This window comes from Lagopus muta, chromosome 8, assembly GCF_023343835.1.
Source record: "Lagopus muta isolate bLagMut1 chromosome 8, bLagMut1 primary, whole genome shotgun sequence".
Taxonomy (NCBI): domain Eukaryota; kingdom Metazoa; phylum Chordata; class Aves; order Galliformes; family Phasianidae; genus Lagopus; species Lagopus muta.
In genome coordinates, this window is record NC_064440.1 from 22,779,980 (window position 1) to 22,803,890 (window position 23,911).

The 23,911-nt window shown below is 46.1% G+C and overlaps 1 protein-coding gene across 1 annotated transcript; it reads right to left on the reverse strand.

Annotated features, from left to right (window-relative positions):
* Positions 1–416: 416 nt before the first annotated feature.
* Positions 417–3,074, reverse strand: NEUROD1 (neuronal differentiation 1). Its single transcript, XM_048952785.1, has 2 exons — positions 2,998–3,074; positions 417–2,746 (listed from the first exon to the last, which is right to left on the reverse strand). The coding sequence occupies exon 2, from the start codon at positions 2,735–2,737 to the stop codon at positions 1,664–1,666; it is 1,074 nt and encodes a 357-aa protein (XP_048808742.1). The 5' UTR covers positions 2,738–2,746; positions 2,998–3,074; the 3' UTR covers positions 417–1,663.
* Between the last annotated feature and the right edge of the window lie 20,837 nt (positions 3,075–23,911).

Consider the following 23,911-nt stretch of genomic DNA (forward strand, 5'->3'; position numbering starts at 1 on the left):
TGGCAAACAAACCCGGGTCGGTCCTCGGGCGCCGCCTGAGCATAGGCGCTCGTTCCCGTTACGGGGTTCGCTACAGCCCTGCACTGCCCAGGAGGGGCTGACGGGGGAGCAGCGCACCGCCTCCCCCCCGCTGCTCTGGCCGGGCCGTGCCCGAGAGACCCGCGCGTTTTCTGCGGGCTCCGAGCGAGGGCAGCGGCTGCCGTCGGGCGCCGACTTGTTGCTGACTGCGGCCGCTCGCTACGGGTCGCACCTCCGGGTCCGCGCGTCCCGGAGCCCCGTCCTCCCGCTACCTGGCAGCCCCGCTGCGAGCACCCGGCCCGGCCCCCCGCCCGGCCCCGCGCTGCAAGCAAGAAGCCGCGTCCTCGGTTTGTTCTTGTTAGTGGTGGCTTTTTTTTTTTTTTTCTTTTAAAGTCCAATTTTATTCTACAAATAGTAAGTGTCGCACCTTCCATGAGCTATCCGAGTAAAACAATAATCCCATAGGAATTACTTACACTAAGAAAAAATAAAATCACATTGAAGGAGAAATGCAACATTCAACCAAATGTTCAATACTAGGTTGTTGCAAAAGGATGGACATTTCCTAAAATCCCAGTGTGCATTACACCATAATATACAGGTTTACAAACAAAATTACAGTACAGATTTGATTCCAGTTGAACCAGCGTTACATTTCAAACAGCACTTATTCTGGACTGCATTGTACATGCAATAGCTATTGTTCTAATTACGGATTAAATGGTTTGAATCTGTTTCAAGCTACCGTACTAATCGACTACAATAGGTATATAGCCCGACTCCAACGACCTGCTCAGCTTTAGGTTCCGAGTGATGAGACGAGCGAATGACAACCACGGATCGTGTGAATATGTCTAAAATCATGCAGTTACAGCGTCCGGAAACACCGAGAGCTTCAAGTTCTCTGCAGGAAAAAAAAAACAAAAACAAAAAACAAAAAAAAACACCACGGGATGCCAGGGGGCTCAAAGACTAAAAAGAAACAGTGCAAATTGTATGTGATAGTCAAGCAGCTTTTGATTTAAGAAGGGTGTTGGCATTTGCTTATAATATTTATATACAAGTTTGTGCAAGTCACGTGTTGAACTGATATGTTTTAATAGAAAATAAGTCTCTCGTTCTTCTATCTTCTCAAGAGCTGGGGGTCTGGTTCTGATCGTAAGGGGGAAAGGAAAAAGAAATGGAGAAAAAAAAAAAAAAAAAAAAAAAAAAAAAAAAAAAAAAAAGAACCCAAAAGACTTTAATGGGAAAGAAATTGCCCGGATTACGCTTCTTGTTGTTTGTTTGTTTTTCTTTAACGATTTGAAAGGAAAGCAGTGCTAAGGCAACAGAACTTCTCTAAGCACTTTTCTGCTGGTTTAAATTAGTTAAATTATTTCGTATAAATTAGATATAATTCTACCTTTCCGATATGTATAAAAATTGATGAAGCTGCATGGTTTAAAATAGGAAATCCACGTTATAAAAAGTCATTAAAAATTCTGTACAAAACCACAACAAAATAATTCGGCGCGGGAAAGGTAACAAGTAGTAAAACGTTGGTTGAAAAATAGAGATCTCATATATATTTTGTAATTGGCCCATCGCGAGGTTAAAAATTGCATAGATCCGAATTATTGCTGGTGGCCCCGCTCGGCGGCGGCGCTCACTCGTGGAAGATGGCGCTGAGCTGCGCGCTCAGGACGCGCTCGTGGTGCGGGTGCCCCTCGTAGGGCGCCATGCCGTCGGCCGGCAGCTCGCAGCGGGCGGCGGCGCCCGAGAAGACGGCGGCGTGGGCGGGCGCGGCGGGCAGCGGCCCGGCGGGGTAGTGCATGGTGAAGGCGTAGCTCTTGTCGAAGTCGGCGGCGGGCTCGTGCTTGAAAGAGAAGTTGCCGTTGATGCTGAGGGGCGGGCTGAGCGGGCCGTCGAAGGCGGGGCCGGCGCCCTCGGGCAGGCCGCCCTCGAAGAAGGGCTCGAGCGCGGCGCCGTAGGCGTGCGGCGGCTTGAGGTGGAAGAGGTGGGAGCTGTCCATGGTGCCGTAGGGCGGGCTGGGCAGCCCCGGCGACGCGTAGGGGAAGGGCGGCGGAGCGAAGGGCGCTCCCGCGGGCGGCAGGTGCGGAGGGGCGTCCGCGCTCTGCTCGGGCAGGAACGTCCGCGGGTTGAGCTGCAGGCAGCCGGCCACCAGGTTGGTGGTGGGCTGCGAGAGGCCCTTGCACAGTGTCTGCACGAAGGAGACCAGGTCGGGGCTCTTGCCGGAGCGCAGGATCTCAGACAGTGCCCAGATGTAGTTCTTGGCCAGGCGCAGCGTCTCGATCTTGGAGAGTTTCTGCGTCTTGGAGTAGCAGGGCACGACCTTGCGCAGGTTGTCCAGGGCCGCGTTCAGGCCGTGCATGCGGTTGCGCTCCCGCGCATTGGCCTTCATGCGGCGCAGCTTGAAGCGCTCCAGGCGTGCCTTGGTCATCTTCTTCTTCTTGGGGCCGCGCCGCTTGGGCTTCTGCTCGTCGTCCTCCTCCTCCTCTTCTTCCTCCTCCTCCTCGTCCAGCTCGTCCTCCTCGTCTTCCTCCTCGCCGTTCCGCAGCACGTCCTCTTCGGCCTCGCCGTGCAGAGCCTCCAGGTCCTCCTCCTTCTTGTCAGCCTCGGGCCCGTCGGCGGGCGGGCTCAGGCAGCCTGCCGCCCAGCCGGCGGGGGCCTGCGCCTGCGGCTCGCCCGCCGGCCCACTCTCGCTGTACGACTTGGTCATGGCGAGCGCCTGCAGGACAGGGACAGCGCCGGTCAGTGGCACCGCTCGAAGCCGGGCGGGTGCCGGGGAGTCGCGGGACGGGAGATGAGAGCGGGTGCGGGAAGATAGCGCTCGGGGACAGGGACGGCCCCGGGGACGCAGCTCCTCCCGCCGTCCGCGCCCCGACGCCGCGGACAGCTGCTGGCTCCGCGCTCCTGCCCGACCGCTCCCGCGCGGCGCGTATCCCCATACAGGTGCCCACCCCGTTCCGGACCCGTTACCTCCGTTCTCAGCCTCTCCCGCGCGGTGACGGTCGCATAACCCCGCCGCCGTCCGCCGGCGCGCTCCGGGTGCGAGGGCGCGGCGCGTCGTTCCGAGGGCGCAGTGCCGGCCGCCCCGGTTTTATAGCGGGGCCGGCGGATCGCGGCGGCGGCGGGCGGGGGCCGGGCCCGGGGCCGCGCCGCTCGCCCCCGCCCCGCGCGCCTGCGCCCGCCCCCTGCCGCGCCGCGCCCCGCCCCGCTGCCCGCCCCGCCCCGCGGCCGCCGCGGCACGCGCCAGATGGCCGCTCAACGTCCGGCGCCGCGCCGCGCCCCACGTGACGCCCCCATTTGTATGCGGCCCCGCGCCCGGCCGCCCGCCGCGCCGCCCCGCCCCCGATGGTGGCCCGCCGGGCGCCGCCATCTGCCAGCGGCACGCGCGCCCCGCGCCCATTGTTCCGCGGCGGCGGCGGACGCGGGGCTCGGACGGCGCGGGGCCGTGGGCGGCGGCACCCGCGGGGACCCGCAGGGAGCATGGGGACGGCGGGAGCGGGGCTACGCCGTGTGCCGGGAGCCGCGGCATCTCGGGGTGTTCGTGTGACGGGCGCGGACGGACGCACGGGGCGGGACAGGAGGCCCGGAGCGCTGCGACGAAGAGCGGCAGCCCCGTGCCGCACGTCGGGGCCGGGCCGGGTACTCGCTCTCGGTAGCGCTCTGCTGCTCCCACAACACTCCCGGGGCCGGTCCCAACGCCCCGTCCCTCCCCGCAGCCCCCTGGTGTCATCGCTCCGAGCGACTCTTTCCCCCGACCCACAGACTCCTCCTCCTCCATCTGCCTCGTTTGGCTGCTTCTTGTTTTTCCCCCCGAGTCTCTCCCTTTTCTTTCTTTCTTTTTTCCTTTCTTTCTTTTTTTTTTTTTTCCCTTTCCCCTTTCCCCTTCTTTGTTTTTCCTCTCTTCTTTCTTTTTTTTTTTTCTCCCCATTTCTCTTTTTCTTCCTGCCCTCCTTCTCCCTTTCCTATTCTATTTTTTCACTCTTTTTCCTTTTCACCCTCTCTTCCTTTCCTATTCTTCTTTCCCCTTTTTCTCTTACAGTTTTCTTTCTTTTTTTTTAAATTCTTCTCTTTCCTTTTCGTTTTTCTTCTTCTATTTCTTCTTTTATTTTTCTCCTCTTCCCCTCTTTTTCTTTTATAATTCTTCTTTTCTTCTCTTTCCTTTTCCTCTTTCTCTCTATTTTTTCTTTTTTTCTCTATTTTATTTTTTCTTTTTTTCCCTTTTTCTTTTCCTTTGCCCATTTTCTCCATCTTTCTCTTTCCTTTTTTTCCCCTTGCTTTTTTTCTCCTTCCCCCACCCCCCCTTTTTTTTTCCTTGTCCTTTCCCTCATTTATGACTTTATTTTAATTCTCCTTATTTTCCTTTTTGTTCTTGCTTTTTTTTTCCCTCAGATCTCGTTCCCTCTCCCTCCACTCTCCTTTCTCCCCTCCCCTCCCACCCCCCGCAGCGCCGCACGCGAGCCGCACGCGGCCCGACAAAGCCCCCCCCCCCCCCCCCCCCCCCCACGGCCAGGGCTCAGCTGCCGCCCCCGGCCCGGCTCCGGAGGGCTTCGGGAGAGCCGTGACCGCCGGGAAAGGGGAGACAGGGGCCGAGCTGCGAAACTCCTCTCGGTGTCCCGAGCTCCAAATCGCTCCCGGGAAAATCTCGGGGGTTCGCGGCATTATCTTAATTAAGATAATTGATTCATATTGCACCTGCGAGAGTGCGGGAGGAGGATGCCTCCTCCCCAAATAGCTCGGAGCTACGGCGAGAGGGAGCCGCGCTCCTCACTTAGCGCGTGATTTACAGCCGGGAGCTCTCCGACGTGCTGCTCGCCTCCGCCGCTCTCTCCCCGTGCAGCCGAAGGTGCTTAAAACCCCTCCGAATGTCACCGCCGAAACTGCCCCGAGCCCCGGAGAGGGGAGCGCGGCCCCTGCTGTAGGAGAGCGGTGCGGTGCGGTGCGGACGGGCGCGGGGCCGCTGCGGCTCGTTTTGCCCATCCGGACGCGGCGTATCGCGTTGAGGCTTTCGCCGTTGGGTAAATGCCGCTGTTGTTTTAATTCTATAAATGTAAACTTCTATTTAGTTAATGGAAAAGACATCGCCGCCGCAGTGTAATTATCAGCTTTTTAAATGACTCTTTTAGTCGAGTACACACGATTACGGAATCACAATAGATTGAAAATATCGTTCAAATTGATTAAAAACCAAAAACAAATCAGAGGAGTACGTACCATTAAAGCAAATGTCTAAACCGTAGCGGCAGGCCGAGCCGCGGCTTAAATAACGTCGGCAGCCGCCCCGGTGTCGGAGCTCCGCCGTCATTAGGAAAAAGGATTCTTATCAGACGGGATTTAGATGCCGTTATAACCGCAAAATCTAATTATTTTTGATCCAGCCATTTACCCCCAGAGTCCCACCTTGTTTAAATAAAGTGTTTTCTTTCCTCTTGAACAAATGCATTTCCATTTGAATTAAATATTGATAATTTGACCTTTTAGTTCCTTTAACTAATCAAAAGGAGAAAAAAAAAAATCCAAACGTGGATCCTAGCGCCTGGCCCTGGTGGGTCTTTCCGCTTGAATAGACACTGAGATTAAATGAGTCAAACTTCCTCTTTCATTGCACTCTCTTTGCACTAATTGCTTATGCAAAAATGCAGATTTGTATTAATTAGTAACTCCACTGATTACTTCGGTGGTATTTCCACGTAATAAATCATGCTGCAGACACGATTTTTGGCACATCCCCAGTAGTGGCTCAGGATGCAATAAGTTTTCCATATTAAATAAAATCTTAGCCTAAATCTACCTTTTCGTTGCAGGTACACTGTGTACCACCTGCTGTACGCACCTGCTACGGGAAATTACCTTCTGTCCCTGGCAAGCCTTTTTCCTTCCCCTAATAATGCACTGTTCTTCACAGGGTGTAGGCTTCAAAATGTGAATCATGAATCACAGAACCCAAGAACTAGATAAATCTGATGTTATTTTTAACCCTTTCACATTACTAATGCTCATTTTAAAGGGTATGAAACCTATTTAAGATGCATCAGATACAGATTTTTTCCTTTCCCTTCCTGTGCCCAGCTACTGGAGCTCCTTTTCTAACCATTCCCCACACTGCCCAATTTATAATGTAGAAAACCATCTTTTCATTTATTTATTTTTTCTCCTTAACAGAGACTGAACCCCTACATACAGGGCTGCTCAGCTGGTGTCGATGTCAGGCACTGGGTCCTCAGCAGAAACAGGGCTCCTCAGCACCACCACCATGGCACTGAAGTGTTGCTATGTCCCCCCCTCCCCCAGAATGGAAGCTAATGTAAGACTCCCCAGAGCTCTCAGGCTGATGTGCCCAGTGTCTCAGCTCTGCAGTTGAAAAACCTTGCCAAAAGTTTCAAAACTCACTCCCAAAAGTGCCTTCCTACCTGCTCCCCCCTCACAGTGCTCTCTGTGCTTCACACCTTTTAGTCAATGCATCACACAACGCGGATCACAGCACGCAACACCTGCCAGCTTGGCACTCGGGAAGGGAGTAAGAGCTTCCAAAAGAAGCAGGCGCTGATGTCCTTTCCTGTAGGTGATGGCTGTGGGCACAGAGCCCATATGCCTTTGCCTCTCTCCTGGAGCATCTCACCCGTGCACAGGACTGCTGCCGCCAGCAGGAGCCGGCCTTTGGCCCCGCTCTAACCAGTGCAGTGGGGTGGAAGAGCAGCAAACACAGGTGCCAGCAGATTATCCAAAGCTTTGCTGAGATTAAAATCTTGTCTCAATATGAGTTATTGCATATTCTCTAAATAGAAATCTCCTTAGTGGTGGCTTTAAAAGGTCTGCTTTTGTTTTTCTCTGAGAGAAAATTATGGTTGAACCTTAGACTACACACGTAATAGTTTACACATTCATTCCCTATGGCCACGTGAGCTGAACATTTTGCAAATGTTTGGCAGTTCCTAGCAAAAATATTGGTTCTTTCAGTGCTTCTTTCCTGAAGAGATAAAGCGAAACTCAAAACGCTTTTGCTATGTTACACAAAAAATGATCCTGATTAACTTCAGAATATGGTTACTTATTTTAGCAATATCCCATGAACAAAGCAAGGAAGGTTAAATCAATGATCCAGTGGGATGGAAAAAGAGATTCAAATAATCGTTAAATCTTATTACATAATGCGGCTTTGTTTTTACCTCTCAGAGTGAGTTCACACCTAAGTTTGGGCTCTGAGTGCTCCACAAGCTGGGCATGAAGGAGCATCAATCATTTCCTATAAGAGTAACTTCAACATCTGTAGGGCCAAACTGGTCAGTGGAAACTCCTGCTAAGCATTGCAAGTGTATAGGGGGATATTCTACATTATATACAGCATACATAGAGGAGGATATTCTACATTATATAGAGCACCTCGTTTTGAGAAGTTGTCTTCTGAAGTTGTTCCTATCATCACCTTCCCATAACTTCCACCATTGTGCAACAGTGCAGAACATTCCCAAGGACCTTGTCACCTGGGTTTGTTCTTTGGGGATACTCCTGGGACATCCTGGATGTGAGTGTGTTTTACCCAGCACTCCGCTGGCACTCAGGATGGTGCCTCAAACTCTTAGCTACAAAGGATAAAATCAGCATCAGGTGACAACTCTTGATAATTTTTACCAATGACAAGGTACTTGATGTTGAATTAAATCTCTGCTGAACCTGATGCATGTCATCCCCTGTATGTTAGGGGAGATGTGATTTTTCTCCTTGGCCTTGCATAGTACTAGCACTGCACGGCATTTATGGGAGGATAAGGAGGGAATTAGAGTCATTGCATTGCATTGTTTCTGCTAGCGAAGCCTGCAAACAAATCCATACTGTATCAGTTATCTCTGGTGCAAACTCCTTCGTGGAGCAGTGGTTTGAAGCTGAAGAAGCTACACAATGAAGACATTTGCTAGTGAAATCCAATGCCCTTTCATTCTGCTTCCCACCATGATTAGAATTTTGTACTATCTGCAGAAAGAGGTCCTGAACACAGAGTTTCAGTCCAAGACTTTGACTTCTGAGGTGCTGGGGCTGAAGCAAGCGCTGCAATGCACACACACACCTGCGCTGTGCCCAGGCAGACCTGTGAGAGCTCTTGCCCAGGAAAGCTTGTTGTCTTCCGAGGTTAAAGGTGCTGGAAAGCTGTAGCTCTCTGCTCTATTTTAGTTCTCCTGGCAGAATTTTCTTCTCATAACTGAGCATTTCATTGGTTGATGTGTTTTCCCATGAGAGGAGGAACATGTTGGTAAATCACTGTGCTTCCTCCACAACCGAGCTCCAGTTACATGACACTATGATAATATAAATATTTACTCATTTTGTCCCTCTTCACCCTTGTAAGAGGATAAGAGCATCTGGCCCTTTGTTAGCATTCTATTGTCGATTTGCTAGAGCATCCACTTGTTTATGCTGACTTACACAGGGACACATAAATGATTTTCCTCTCCACCTTTTGCAGAGCACAGCCACTGCTGAAACTAAGTGTAAAACCTGCCTTCCATATGGGGGTGGAGAGCTCTCATGCAAGGGCTCACAGAGCTGTACGAGGCAGTCAAGAACAAATCTATGGGTTTTTGCATTTCCATACATTTATCCTGGCACTTTGTGCTGCGGTCTTTGGCAGTGAAGAAAACCTCACCATTAGAAGCAGGGTGCTGGAAAATGGGACGTAGCAACTTTTCAAATAGATTCAAAGTGTTACTGGAAGCAGAAATATGGAGCGTAGCAGTAAGATGCATTTTTAAAGATCTGTTTGAGACTGTGATTTGCAGTTCTTCTGTATTCATCTCATCTTTATCTAGACTGGAGGTCTGCAAAGCTATCGGTAAATAGGACTGTGTATTCTTTCTGAGATTAATTTAAAGCTTAATGTTGCCTGCGTTGACTTCTATTTAGAGGGAGAAATCTCATTTAAGAGAAATTATTCCTTCCAGAATTCAAACCAACTCTCAGCTCTTTTTTTTTTTTTCTTTAATACTTTTTTAACTACTAGAAGGTTCAAAGTTTAAACAGCAAGAATTTCTCTCTGAATAAATTTGTATTTCTATAATAAATTGTACTTTAAAAGGAGAAAATGGAGATATAGTCAGAGTCTCTTTGCAATTTCAGCTGGTGTCAGGAGTATAAAGTTCTTAAGTAATTTATAGCCCATTTCTTCTACTACTTATTCACAAGTAGTGCAGTCAGATAAACGTAATAGCTTGCTGTTGCTCAGAAAGGGAGGGCTCATTCCTCCTGCCTCCTTTTCCATTCGCCCCTTCCTTATGCTCTTATCACAGTAACTTGTCCTACCTCTTGAGCCAGAGCTAGAGGGACAGCTCAGAAACCCCCTCACCACCACAGGAGTTACTGAGGCTCAGCACAGATCGATAGGGTGCTGGTGTTTGGCAGGGAAGGGCAGCTGGGAGCAGGATAAAAGGAGACCTGGAACGAGAGTGTGGGAGGAGGCCCTTGTTTTTTATGCTGCAATGAGATGCTGCACTGAGTCACTGTGTCTCAGGGAGCTGTACCATTTTAGCCATTTTCTCATCTCCACTGAAGTACACAGGACAGACCTGCTGAAAGTATGACTGGCATGAAGTCTCCCCAGATGGCTTAAGCCCACTTCATGCTATGCACTGCACCATCCTTTTATGATGTACTCCTTTCTCACTCTGAACACACCCTCCTGTTTCCTCCTGTGCTAGTCCAGCCTGAAGGACAGGTGGCACAGGGCTGCTTAGGTCCACATTTTAGTTTGAAGAGATCAAAGAATCATAGAATAGTTTTGTTGGAAGGGACCTTAAATCCCATTCATTCCAACCCCCCTCCCATGGGCAGGGCTGCCACCTAGCAGATCAGGATGCCCAGGGCCCCATCCAATCTGATGTCAAATGCTTCCAGGGATGGGACATCCACTCTTTGTGGATTCTCTGGGCAACTTGATGTAGCTTTCACATGATAACTGCACTGTTGTGATCAGAAAACAAACCAACAAGTTCCATGGGGAAGTGTTGTTGGGGAAGAAAATCTTTCTTCACATCTGTATTTGTTTGCATTAACATCTTCCTCACGTGTGAAATAGCAATGCCCCACGTTCCATTTGTCTAAGTATGGTTTGTATGTATATATGTTTATGTGTTGAAGAACAACAATGTATATATCTCAGGCTATTATTATCCTTTATTATTTACAAGTGTACTATAGAGCCCAAGGAAGATCTATCAGAAACTAGGACCTTATCATCTTCAGTCTTACAGAGGCAAAATTAAAGGCGATTCCAATCCATTACTTCAAAGCAAGGAATCTGCTAGCAAGCTGAACAATGAATTTTCATAAATCAGCAAGTAGTATGTCTCAGGGAAGTCAAATTCACAAACCACCTTTGAATTTGTGAAAATATAAAATAATCCACAAAGTTCCTCTCTTGGAAGTATTTTTCAGATTTCTTTTTCCATTTTGCTCTCAAGGATGATGCTGAAGTCACTCAAAGTCAAACAACCTCATAGTTATACTTAGTGAATGTCATCTACTTTTTAGCTTGCCTGTTACCTACACGTATTTCCATTTTGTCAGGTCCTTTTATCAACTGCAACACTGCACAAACTTCTTTCAAATACAAGAGTCTATCAGCAAAAAGGTTGTTACTAAGAATGATTTACGATTGCTGCTTTCAGAAAGGCCAATCAGTTCACTCTGAATTGTGCTGTATCTCTGTTGCAGCTCTGCAACAACACGTAGAAACACACTTTTGAAATATTAGTGGAAAATACTGAGAACTTTCTGCTGACAGGAATATTTACACTTTTTGAAGTCATATCCAGTAAATACTTAAAAAGTTACCTGTAAATATATTTGCTTCACAGCAAAAAGCAGATTTCTGTCTTAAAATGCTAAATCGTGATTTTGGATAGATTCTTATTGATTTAGTGACAACTGAATGGGTGTAAATCTGCAGTTGGTAGCAGTTAGAAATAGACAAGAAAAAATTATGAGTATATAATATTTTGGTGGCAAATGGCAGTTATTACAGAAAATCTAGAGATTCGATGATGAAACTTGTTCATATTTCTTTCTTATCAGTAGCTGTTGCTTCTCATGGAGGCTGATATAAAGGTCTTCGGCATGATCCAAATTGCACTTATGCCTCGGGGTTTCACTTTGTGCCTTTTGATGCATCTCTGATCAGGCTTTATTTTGAAGTGTGTGATGGTATCACATTATCATCAACCATTACAAGTAAGCACTAATGTTAATCACACTAAGCATAATTCTCCAGTTAGTCCATCTGTTAGTCATTTCTTCTGATATCTATTTTTGTTTGGGGTTTCCTCTTCCTTCCAGAAAATTTCTTCTGCTTTATTTAAGTAATGGTACACTTTCTCTTTTTTTCTTTAAATTGCATTTCATATTTTTAACATTACTTCAGCATGTAGTTTTAATGTTAAGTTGTGGTTCTGTGTGTGAATGTTTAACAACTTTAACATGCAGTATATGTCTTGAAAAATCAATCTCAGTGTATTTTCATAAGAAGTTGGGCTGGACCACAATAATGATCCAAAGGTGGAACACACCACCTTCAGCATGCAGATGAGAAGGCTCCAGGAAGACCTGACCTCTCAGCATCTAAAGGGGGGCTGTGAGAAAGAAGGGGACAGACTCCTTAGTAGGGGTTGTTGTGACAGGACAAGGGGAAATGATTTCAAACTAAAAGAAGGGAGATTTAGATTGAATATAAGGAATTAGGTTTTTTTCTGACAAGGTGAAGGTGATAGCGAAGGACAGGCACAGGTTACCTCTTGACCCTGGAGATGCTCAGAGTCAGGCTGGATGGGGCTCTCAGCCACCTGATTGTGCCTTAGCTTCATTGCAGGGGAGTTGGACAAGATGCCCTTTAAAGATCCCTTCCAGCTCAAATGATTCTATGATTCTGTGATCTTTTTCCACAATTCTATGATCCTTTGCTATCATCAAGTGAGAATCAATTTAGTTTTTATTTCCAGTGCTATGTTTGCCATTCTTTTTCAAATTATTTTCAGCTAAAAACGGGATTTTCTGCACTACCCACATGCAGCTTTACGTGTGGTGAGAGCTCAGTTCTGCCACCGACTCGGGAATAGCCAGGAAAAGCGCAGGCTGTCAGCCTGCAGCCCGACGACGCGGTCCCATTCAGCCCTCAGGCCTCCAGGACGATGCGCGGGCGCGCAGCACCGCGCAGCACTGTAGGGCCGGCGCATGGCCGGGCGCACAGCTCCCTCTGCAGGGCGGCCGGGAGATCCCCGGCATGGCTCCCAAACCCTGCGGCCGGCCGGGGGAGATGCATGCTAAAATTGTAGTCTGCACGGTTCAAAATAAATACATGAATTACTTTTCCCCTCTTCTTCACAGTGTCTCAGCCTTTCCCCAGCAGACAGTACTGCACTGCTGCTCGCAAGGTCCAGGGATGTAATTGCAAGGATGTTATAGGGAAATTTGAATAGCTGTTTTTTGGATGACTTTAGACCTTGTGAGCTGAACACAAGGCACCTTTGGAAAGCAATGTTTGAAGGAACTGATAGGTTTCCTTTACCTGCATCAATAGAAGTTAAACAGTGAACAAGCCAGAAAAAAAAAAAAAAAAAAAAAAAAAAAAGGTTTTCTGTAAAATGTGAAATTTCGTATATCTTGAGGTGAGGTGCGGTGAGATTCTGGTTAAGTCAAGGGTTTGGGCAAAGAAGTGTTGCAGAAGCAGTTGTCTACTGCATTTTGCAAAGCCGTAGGATTGGCACAGTGATGTGTGAGTGCCTGGTGCCTAAATGTGGAGGAGGCAGAAGTATTTAAGGTCTTATAGGTTGACATCTGACATTCAGTGTAAGGTTTGAAAAGGTAAATTTGCACACATCCTTCCTGTTACATGTGTTAAGGAAAGGTAAGGTAAGGTAAGGTAAGGTAATTCAGAAGAAGTTTAATAGACTTATTCAAACTACCTGGGCAATAGGGCAGTTAAGGGCTAAACCCTTCTTAAAGGCTGAGGCTGGGTCAAGTTTGTGAAGAGCAGATCACAGAAGTGTTCCCTGCAGTGTCTTTAATTTTCCTAAAAGCTAGAGTTTGGAAAAATGCTTCTTGCTGTAAGGTCCTCAGAGGTCAGTGATATGCTGAGGGGAAAGGAGATGCGGGCCCTCCTCCTAATGCTCCGGTAGCTTTTTCTCAGGTAGTTCTTTACATCTTTTTCTTAGGGTTAGACTTAGGGCAAGCGTTAAGATTAGACCTGGAAGGTGAAGTCTGCTGAGGTGAGGAGACTGTACTGCTGCCTCCCTAAGTTTGCAGTAGCTTAAGTGGGTCTTTATTTTGTCTGTCTAAGGGCTCATGCTTAGTTAAAGGGCAAAAAGCAGCACAAGGCTGGAATAAGTAGATGTGGGTTTCTTGGACTTCAAACAGCCATGAGTGTCTGGGGTTTGATGAGGGCTGCTCTTAGTGTCTGGAAATGTGCGGAAGCAGATTATATGCTAAAGTTTTCAAGCCTGATGCAACTAGCTTGGGGTTGATGGTTAAAGATTTAAATACCTTATTTTTCTTGGACAGCAGATGGTGCTTGGTCTGCATTATTATTTTGGTTTTCATGAAAGGACAGGACACTGAGCAAAACAGTCCTAGAATTGTGACTTCCCAAACAACAGCTACCAGCTCACAACTGGGGAGAAAGGAAACCTGTGATCAGGAAGAGTAGTCATTTCTTTACCAGTTCTCATGGGATGTTCCTGAGAAATTGAGAAATGAAGGCAAGACCTGCAGATTTCCTGATTGCTGGCCTCATCTGCACATTGTGAAAGATTCTTAAAACTCAGCATTTAGCAATAAGATCTTGCTATATCACAGAACTCAGAACCACCTCTAGTTACTGAAAGGCTGCTATGAAGAATCTCATGACCCCAAAGCTTTTTCTTCTCCAGGCTGAGCAAGCCTGATGAACTCTTGCCACAGGGTGTGAGCTTCAAGGGAGAGAAGGGAGCTATGTGTGCAGGCTCTGACAGGTGCAGTAGTGCAGCATGTTTTCAGAACTGAAACTCTTGCTGTGACACAGCATCCTGCAACCGGTGTTACATTGCACCCATTTATCACTTAGGTCTTTCAGGTAATGTTATATGATTGTAGGCTTTTGCCATGGGATCATCAGTTGTGCAAATCACCACAACCAAGACTAATCAGAGCGAGAAGTGTGCAGGTGGTTGCATTTTCAGCACATTGTGATCAGGATGATTATGGGCAGGGATGTAAGCCTTTGTCTTCCAAGCTCTTCTCTCCACATCTGAGAGCTACAGCCACATTTCCAAATTTGCCCACATGGACTGAAGTCCTCCAAAACGAGAAGGGAGCTATGTCTGCAAGGCTCTGATACACCCATAAGCTATCACACCTTGTGCAGGAGGATTTCCTTTGAAAAGACATCCTTGGGCAGTTCCTGCATTCTGTGCCAGTCCCTGTAACGTGAAGCACACCCACCTGCGCTGAAAGCTGTAGCTCCTGCAAACATCAGAGTGCGTGGCACCTGCCGCGTGTGTGCATATGCAGCAAACCACTATGAACTCATTTCGTTGCCAAAGGGTGGTTTCTGTCATGCTTGGCCTCGCATTTCCCGTCGAGGCTCGGTCCCCTACCGCAGGTGGCGTTCCCAGCGCTGACACGCGGTGGTGCTGCAGCCCCGAGCTTCGCGGTGCTCCGCAGCCGCCCTGCTGTGCCCGGCGCGCTCCTCTCCCTTAGCAGAAAGCCCTGGGACCGGGTTTGGAGACCCTGAGAGTATCCTTACCTACTGAGCAACCATCGTCCAGTAATTCTCCAGTGAATAATATTAATCGTGATACCTTCAACTTCTCCTGGACGCTCGGCAGGGTTGGACTCTGCTTGTTGGGGGCCAAGTAGCCGCGGGAGACGAGGGGCTGTGCAGGTATGCTGCTGCCTGCTTTGTTCTGAGAGGCATCAGACCTGCCCCGGCTCTGCCCAGACTCTTGGCATATAATGATATTTGGTTTTGTCCCCAGGTATTCCTTGCAGATATCATCATGTGAAAACAGACATTGCATGGGATCCTTGGGGGATCAGCAACGCTTTTCTATTGTGAGCAAGGTATATTTGTGTGTGGGAGGCAGCTGGTGCTGTGGTGAGGAGCTGCTTCCCTATCCCTACCCTCCTGACTCAGCCTTCCACCTTTGCAAAACATCAGGCTGAAAACAACCTGGATGGACAAACAATATTAATTATTAGGACAGAGATAATTTGTTTAACTGTATGTTCTTGGTACTAATGCAAAAAAAATTGTCAGGATACATCACTGCAATCAAATTGAATTTGTTCCTTTCTCCTCAAAGATTTCCTTTAAAATCTAACTTGTTTGGTTTATTAATTAGTCTTAAAAGTAGAGGCCCAAAGATGTTGCAGTTTGCACAGTGTAAGGATGAGCTGGAAGCATGACCACTCATAGAGGCTTAATGGGAAGCCATCAGACTACAGGCTCAAAAAGCCCCATGCTCCTCCTGACAAAAGGCAGTGGACATACAAACAGCACAGAAATGAAATGGAGAAACACAACAAACATGCTCCTGCAGCAGCAGTGGAGGCACTGAGCTGATGTGGAAAGTCTGTCTGCCTTACTAGGCTGTAAAATATGTTCTTACTTGGTGGTACCCTGTGGTGAAAGCCTCAAAACATATGGTAGGATCATTTTTGGTTTTGGACACATGTTTTAATGCTGTTTAACATGCAAGCTTCAGATTTCATTGGTCTTAGTAGATAAAAGTGAGCTTCTTATAACATCCTGCTGCTTTGCAGAGGCTGATTTTATGTGTGGACCTTGGAGTTAGGACAGAATTATACTGCAACAGGAAAAAAAGATGCCCATCACTGAGTTATGAATGGGAGAAATTATAACATATACTACTTGTTCAAGCTCTTTTTTTTAAAGAAAGAGAGAAATAGAGAAGGAAGGAAGGAAGGAAGGAAGGAAGGAAGGAAGGAAGGAAGGAAGGAAGGAAGGAAGGAAGGAAGGAAGGAAGGAAGGAAGGAAGGAAGGAAGGAAGGAAGGAAGGAAGGAAGGAAGGAAGGAAGGAAGGAAGGAAGGGAGAGTGTATCTGGAAGTTCCCTTCACTATTTAAATGGATTATTTCTTTTTCCACTAGAAAAATGTGTGTGCTTGGTTTAATTTTCTTTGTTTGTTTTCATCATTGCTGTAATTCTCTCTTTCTTTCAATATCCGAAGGTTGGATATAGAAGAATTTGGTTTAACCTTTGCCTGTGGAACGGATATAAACTTTATTTTCCTTTGCACCCTGAGGTCTGTCCTTTTAACCAGAGGATTATATTACATGTCATTTTCCCCTGGAAATCGGAGAGCCGTGGCTCTTTTGGGAAGTGAGGGAATATAACTCATTCTATCTGACTGACTGACCGTGTTTTGATGAATTCTTCTTGAGAACTGTGTCCCAGTTTATTTTAGATCAGTTTTCAGTTCAATGCCAAACATTGCTTGATCTTTGTTATTTCAGTTTAACATATACCTGGTCATCTGTGAGACAGTAATTTATGGATTGTATGCAGATTGTACTTGTATATCCTGTTGTTCCTGCTTAAACTCAATGACTATCATAGCATGGGAGAACTCCAGGAGGGTTTTGCTGCAGTTCTCTAAGAACAAGCTTCCATGATTAATTCCAGTGCTTTTGTTAGGAAGGGGTGATTTTTTAAAAATGTACTTTCTGCTCATGTTCACAGAGATGTGTTAGGCACAGACATAAAGTGTTTCTTTCTTCATTTCATGAAAAAGGTGTGCTTCCTTCTTTCTTTTCAATGCAAAAGGTATGTTCCATCACAGCCTAGCTATGTGAAAAGGAAGTGAATCTTGCCTTAGACTGCCACTTAGAGTATAAAACACTGGCACGATTTAAATAAACAGCACAAGAGAGCCTGAGATGGACCTCAAAACAAACCTCCCTATAACATTATACACACAGATAACATTCATGTTATTATAATGCAAGTCTTCCTGAAGGATAACAAGAAAACTGGTAATGGTGCTGAGCTAATTGACAAAGTAGAATCCGACAGCAAAGAACTACATCTCCTGCTTGGACAGGCGGTCTGCTGTGTGGGCTGTGTTTAGGGGACAGAGGGAAGAGGATGATCCCATTCACAGCCAAAATGAGCACTCTCTGAGGAAGCTTTGTGGGCTGGCAGAAGTCTCTGATGATGAATAGGGTGATGTGACCCTCCTGGGAAGAGCAACAGACCTCCTGGTCACTTCATCACGGCCCAAACCCAGCCCGTCACTCCCACACTGACCTTTGCTGTTGTTTAAGGCCAACCTCCCTACCCTTGTGGAAGAAATAGCTGTGGGATACAGCACTGCTTCTCAGCTTCTGAACTGTAGCACCGGTATTTCTCCCACTCAAATGTTCTTCAGGACCCTCCGCTGTTTTCTGAACCAAAAGGAAACTTTCCTTCTGGAAGTTGATTTGTTTGATTATTTTTGTTGTAGATCACATTTGCAGACTGCTAAAGTGCACAAAGGGAATGTGGCCAGACACTTTCTCTATGCCTTGTGTTCTGGCTGAACCCTCTGAACAAAACTATAGTCCTCAAAGTAAATTTTGTTTCTCTTATCCTGAGTCTCTCTCTTTTTTTCCCCTCTTCCAGCTGCTCAAGAAGCAGGGCTGTAGCTTGTTGAAAGAAAATTGCATTGTTTTCCCATCTCCATATTTTTTCCCTTTTTAGGGGAAGTAATATGCAATTACCATCTAGTTTATACTTTTTTAAGCTGTCAATTGCAAAAGCAGTTACGTGGATTGCCCAAATCTCTCAGGGTGTGCACCCACCTTTTTATACAGTAGAACCCCATGATGATTCATAGCCTGGCACTTTTGGTCTGCTTCAGAGGCTGATGCACTGACGTAACGCAGCCAGATCCTTCATGTTATATCAGCTGCACACTGCACTGCCTTTGTGAAAGTTCATGCTCTGGAATAGTAGTGCATGGAAATGACTTGTCCTTCAGGAGGCCCACACTTTCTCTGTTTTAAAAGCATACACCATGAAAGTAGATGTTACCTTACTGGTTTTTCCTTCTTAAAACATTACTTTGTTATAGTTTAACAGTAAAAGGAGAGGAAAAAAATAAAAAACAGGAAAGGAAGTGAGAAAGGGACAAAGAAAAGGAAAAGGAAAAAGGAGAAGGAAAAGAGAAAGAAGGAAGGAAAAGAGGACATTTTGAGTACAGAACTAAAGGGGATCCAGCCAGGTTGCCTGGGCTGGCTCTGCTCACTGTGCTGAGAGGTCTCCAGGGCCTGTCCAAAGAAAACATGTCTCTCACAGCAGTGTCTGTCTTTTCCAGAAATGTGCAGAAGGCTGAGAAGGCTGTACTTGTGCCTTCCTTGTGCTGGTGGGCTGTCACACATGAAGTAATTGAAAGGTGCAGTTGTGTGCCCATGCTATTCTTGAAGCATAAATTCTGTTTCTCTCGGTCAAAGTCAGACAGCCATGAGCCACGGTTGAGGGAGCAGCACATGAAAACACAATAGGTTTTGGTCCAAATGGTCCTTGAATGGTTTTCAGAGTGAACAAAAACGCCAGTGAAATATGTCAGGAGCCTCTGCTCTGTTCTGACAGCAGCCACGTGCCATGGGGTGCTTGGATTGTGCCAGAGGGCACAGCATGGCCTCAGCAGCACCTCAGGAGCACCCTGGGCAGCCTCTGGGGCCTCCTTCATCAGGTGAAAATTTTCCCTTCCAAAAGCAAGCCTTGTCTGTGCTCCCTGCCTGGCAGCGGGGCTGTTGTATGGCTGTACCTTTCTGCTGCTGAATGGGAGGAAAGGCGGTGCGTGGGGGCACGTCCTGTTTTGCAGGCGCATAGGGGCTGGGGCAATGTGCCTCTTGCACTGTCCCCTTGTCCTGCTCTGTGAGGTGCTGAGATTGGTGCAGGGACAGGGGCATTTCAGGGAGTTAGGCTTCTTGCAGTGGTCAGGAGAGGACACTGCTTTTCTCAGTTGGGTGAAAGGGCCATTTCAGGAGGCCTGTTCTCCCCCTGCAGAGCATGCTGTCCCTCCTGCATTTGCAAGATTTCATCTGGAAGGAAACAAAAGATGCAAACACCAGACCCAGTATGTTAACTGAAAAAGATATTTTTCAGTCAAGCAGATGGTGAATAGAAACCTGCCATAGAAACCGGCTTACGCAACTCTTTTCACAACCAGCACGCCTGGTAAATACAAAGCGCCAGATAGAACAGTGAGATAGAGCCAGTCAAAACAGCCTGTGCTATTAAAACGGTGAAGTAAAAAGCATATAGCAATTTACAATAAACTCGCAGAGGATATGTAAAAACACAAAGGCAATGATGTAATCCGAGCACTGCTTCCAAACCTGTCTGAGACAGCCTTGGTGAATGCTTGCAGCCTTGTGGACAGCAGACAGACCTTACCGTGGGCACAAGCTGGCTGAGGCTGCGGGACAGAGCCAAGCCCAGACTGCATGAGGGAGGGATGGAGCAGTGAGATGAGGGGCACTGATTTGTACAGGGAGGGCAGAAGAGAGGGTACAGGGAGCAGGGGGTGAGAGGCTGCTGTGCAGATGGATTTCTCCAAGTCGAGCCCTGCAGAGCTGTGCTAGGAGCTTACTTTGATTTAAACATTTAGACATTTTGATTAAATGTTTATCACAAAAACCTGAGCTATATGACTGGATTTAGCGTTTGATGACAGGCAATCGCAGCTAGGATATACAACATGGTACATTACCTACCTTCTGTTTATCCAGGCTTCACCTAAGGGTTGTGGGTATTTCAGAGGGCCAATGTTCTACAAAACAGCCCATTTTATCTCATCCTTATCAACATTCTTCATTACTGGGAGTAGTTCAGTATACACATTGCATGAATGTTCTGGAAATATGAAGAGGGTATTTTCTATCACTAGGATAGAAGGATCCAGCCTGGCAAGGACTAGCAGCTAAGACTGGCACCCTGCAAACAGACCTGCTGATTTTACAGCTGGTTTCCTATCTCTCCCTATTCTCCTCTAGATCTAAAACTTCTGTTTTAACAGCCACTTGAGTCCCTTGCATGGGTTGCAAACCCTGACAGCAGCTCTCCCGTGCCCACATCTTCCCTTCCAGAATCTTATTTCTGATTGACTTTCATACAGAAGAAACTCCCGGAGGAACTCGTTGAACCATATGGGTCCTATCTTTTGACATAACAGTTACTGCCTGATAATAACACAATTGCAATAGCAGCATGTTTGGGAATCAACAGAGAAATACTAATGAATGTTAATGCATTGTTTTAATTTAGTACATTTGTTTTGTTGATGTACTTATTAACCTTCTGGTCTGTGGTTAATAAGGCAGTCTATTTTAAGGTAGTATTATCTGGGGGAAGAAGAGAAAAACAACACTGATGAAGTTAGACAATTTGTTCATCATTTCATTCACATTTTGTTTAGTAATTGACAGCAGGTTTTGATTGCCAGCCCACAAATCACACTTTGACTGGAGTGACATTGATGTTGTTTTAATAAGACAGTGACATAGGGATATGTTTAAAAGAGAGCATGTGTCTTATTTTAGCCACACAGAAGGGCATTATGTCCAGGAAATGCCATGTGCCGCATAAGGCAGCCTGCAATGGGCATGCAAGCTTGAGCCTGCAAGAGTCCATAGCTGCGGTGGCACAGGGCAGGAAGAGAGGGAGTAACCAGAGGGCATGGGCTGCTTGACAGAGTGCAGGGGATCCCTCCCTGCAGGGAAAAGCTTCTTACCCCTTGCTTTAGACTACTCCATCCCTTCTTCTCCACCCTTCCACTTCCACGCCTCTTGGTTCTTGTGGCAATACTGACATGTGGTTCATTAATGTCCCCTCAGCTTGGTTCGAATAAAGTTACTTGGCCTGGGATTTGCAGGAATGGGACAATAGGGGTTTCACTGGGAAAAGAAACAGCTTTAATGTACTTCAGAGAATAAAGTACTTCAGAGAATCCTGGGATGAAGTATGTCCCTCCTCTCATCACCCTTTCTAGATACCTTTGTCACTCTGGTTGAGATTTATGGATGCATCTGAGGAATGAAAGCAGTTTTTCATTGGTGTGATGAGATTTGTGTTTCTAAAACATTCTGGCCCGTTTGAGAGCTTTCCTCTTTTTTTTTTTTTTTTTTTTTCTTTTATTGCTCCTGTACAAAAAGCAGCATCCCTTATTTACATGTGCAGGAAAAATTACCTCAAAAACTGGAAAGATAGAGCCCAGAAGTGTAACTTTGGAAGTTCAGCCAGTAAGCATCTTGCTCTGATGACCTTAATCAGCCCTACCTGTGACCCAGCCACTCCTGCCCAGGGCCTATTTAAGCTCTGCCAGAGGACTTCTCCCTCTCCTTTAGTACCTCTGCAAGGTGCTGTTTTCCTGTCCTGCTATGGGTGCTTCATTACTGACCTAATCAGTAGGTGGGCTGCCCAGTCTGACCTTGGATGTGCTGTTCTGTCTTCTGTGGGTACAGACCTTCTCTGGGAGACAAATTGTACTTCTCCAGCACTCTGAAGAGAAGAGGTAAGAGAACATAATTTTGCAGCCTGGTTTGCTAAAGTAATCCATGTTCTCTGTGAGTGTTGTGTTATAGTGCATTCTGGTGCTGTAGTTTTTGGATGAGCTGAAGCACACTTGGATTGTGCTGTAATTTGTGTTTCTGGTAAGCTTAAATTTGCTTGTAGCCCTCCCTTCTAAACCTTTGGTGTAATTCTGTCAGTCAAGTTCCTTATAATGCTTGTTTGTTGATACTCAATTGTAAGTAGTAGTTCTCCTCCTTCTTCTCAAGAGACCATTATGTTGCTCTTTGCCAATTAAGTTTTATTTCTCAAGCTTTTATTTTAAGGAAAGGAAAAAGTCCTCATATGAAGGGTGAAGCAATAACGTGAATTACTGTATATAAAACATGTACATGTATAAATTAGAATCTGCCATTTTCAGCTGCTTCCTACTTTGCAGGAATAGCTGAAGGAAAGAGGAAGAAAATAAGCAAAAGGGTGTGAGGACTCCTTTTTTTCTCTGATTCAGCTGTGTTTTCAAGTATTAAATATTTTCTTGTTTTAAATGGAAAAACGTATTCCTGATAATTCAGCTCATTTTGAAAGTATTGTGGAAGGTGTTTCCGTTCTCCTGGGGTTTGTATTTGGGATCCACTTATCAATCATGACTGTGCACTCCTCCTACACAAGCAGCTGTCTGTCCTGGATCAGTGCCCTCAATCTGGTGGTTGCCAACTCCCCCTAAATAAGGCTGTTTTTAAGCAGTATTCCCTAGATTTTGCATTGACACTGACACAGGAATGTGTGTTCTCTATTCATACTATGTGCACTTATCCTTGTCCCTTGGAAATACTAGAGCTTACTTGTGTCCTAATGACTGTATGCACACTAAGTCTGTTCTTTCTGTTACTTCCTTCTCTTCACAAAAGTCAGTAAGAAGATGAACGAGCTGAAACAGCACCAGTTAATTAACTATGCTTTATTCATTTCACTGGACACTCATATTATCCATTCCCACACTTTTTCCTCTGGAGCAGCTGTTTTTTCTATACCCTGCTGTTACAATTAATGAGAACAACAAGTCTCACTTGTGCTGACTAATGCGGAAGCCCCCACAACTTTCCAAAAGCCACAGTGGGAAGGAGAGAGCTGTGTGTGTAGAATCTGGAACAGTGATAGCAGCAGCCTGCAAGTTTGGTCTGTCTGTGCTTAGGAAGTCCGTTTCTGATGTCCCCAGGTTGCCTGGGAGAAGTAGTACAGTAAAGTTACTGTTATTATGACACAGCTGCTTCCCAGAAATCTTTAGACCTGATAAAAATATTTAAGAACTTATTTTGCCTGGTGAAGAAATCCCTTTAAGAGGGAAAAGTACTAACAGTTGTTTTGAAGTATTTCTTCCTTGGACTATCTTGATATGTGTACTACAGAGCCACCACCTGACTTTTTTCAGAATTATGCACATTCTATTCTGTTCTTTAAAATCGTTGATTTCTTGGATGCTATATTGATCTGTGATAGTAGAGCGTGTAGAGTTCAGTGTGATTTTCTTGTAATTCCTTATTCATTTCTACATACGTATTCCAGTGCCTGTCTCCTACAAAGTACCCTTGGTGCAGAGTATCAAAGACAGTCTGAGACAATAATCCTTTATCGCTTCTCAAAATGTCTTTCAGGTTTTTGAAAATTTGATCTGAGTCATTCAATTGTGATGGCATATCACAGGGGAAATGCATGATATCATTCCGAGTCAAGTAGAGAAGCATTTCAAGGGTCACTTCAAAGAAGCTAAGACATGTTTTTTCAAACTATACTTTCTATGAAATGTGCTGAAGACATGGCAACGCTGGCTTTTCCGAACTCAAAATTCAAGTGAAATATCATCGACATAGGGTATGGAGCTATGGATAAGAGCTTATACATATCCCTGTAAACAGAAAGACTGAAGATAACTAGTTACAGACTTGACAGGACTAAATAGCAGGCTGTTCACAAAGTGAGAAGAAAGCTGGAAAAAAATCTCTGTCCTGTCTTTAAGATAAGATTAGATATTTTGCATGAAATTACTCTTGACAATGCTTACAATGTGGAACGGAATCAGTAGACCTCAGATAAACAAATGTGACCTCATCTATTTTTGAGCTCTCAATTTTTCCTCAGTCAGTCATGTCTGAAATGTGCATGTTCGTTAACTGTGGTGTTGTGTACAGTACTCATTTGTTTTAAATGTCTGCTTTTCTGTATGTGACATGATTAAGATGTGCTAGTCAAAATTCTATCTTAGATGACTTTGAGTATAACAAGGCTGTTATGTGTTTTTGGAGTTCATCCAATCGTGTGAGGAAGCAGCCCTCAAAAAGAATTAAATCATATTTAATTT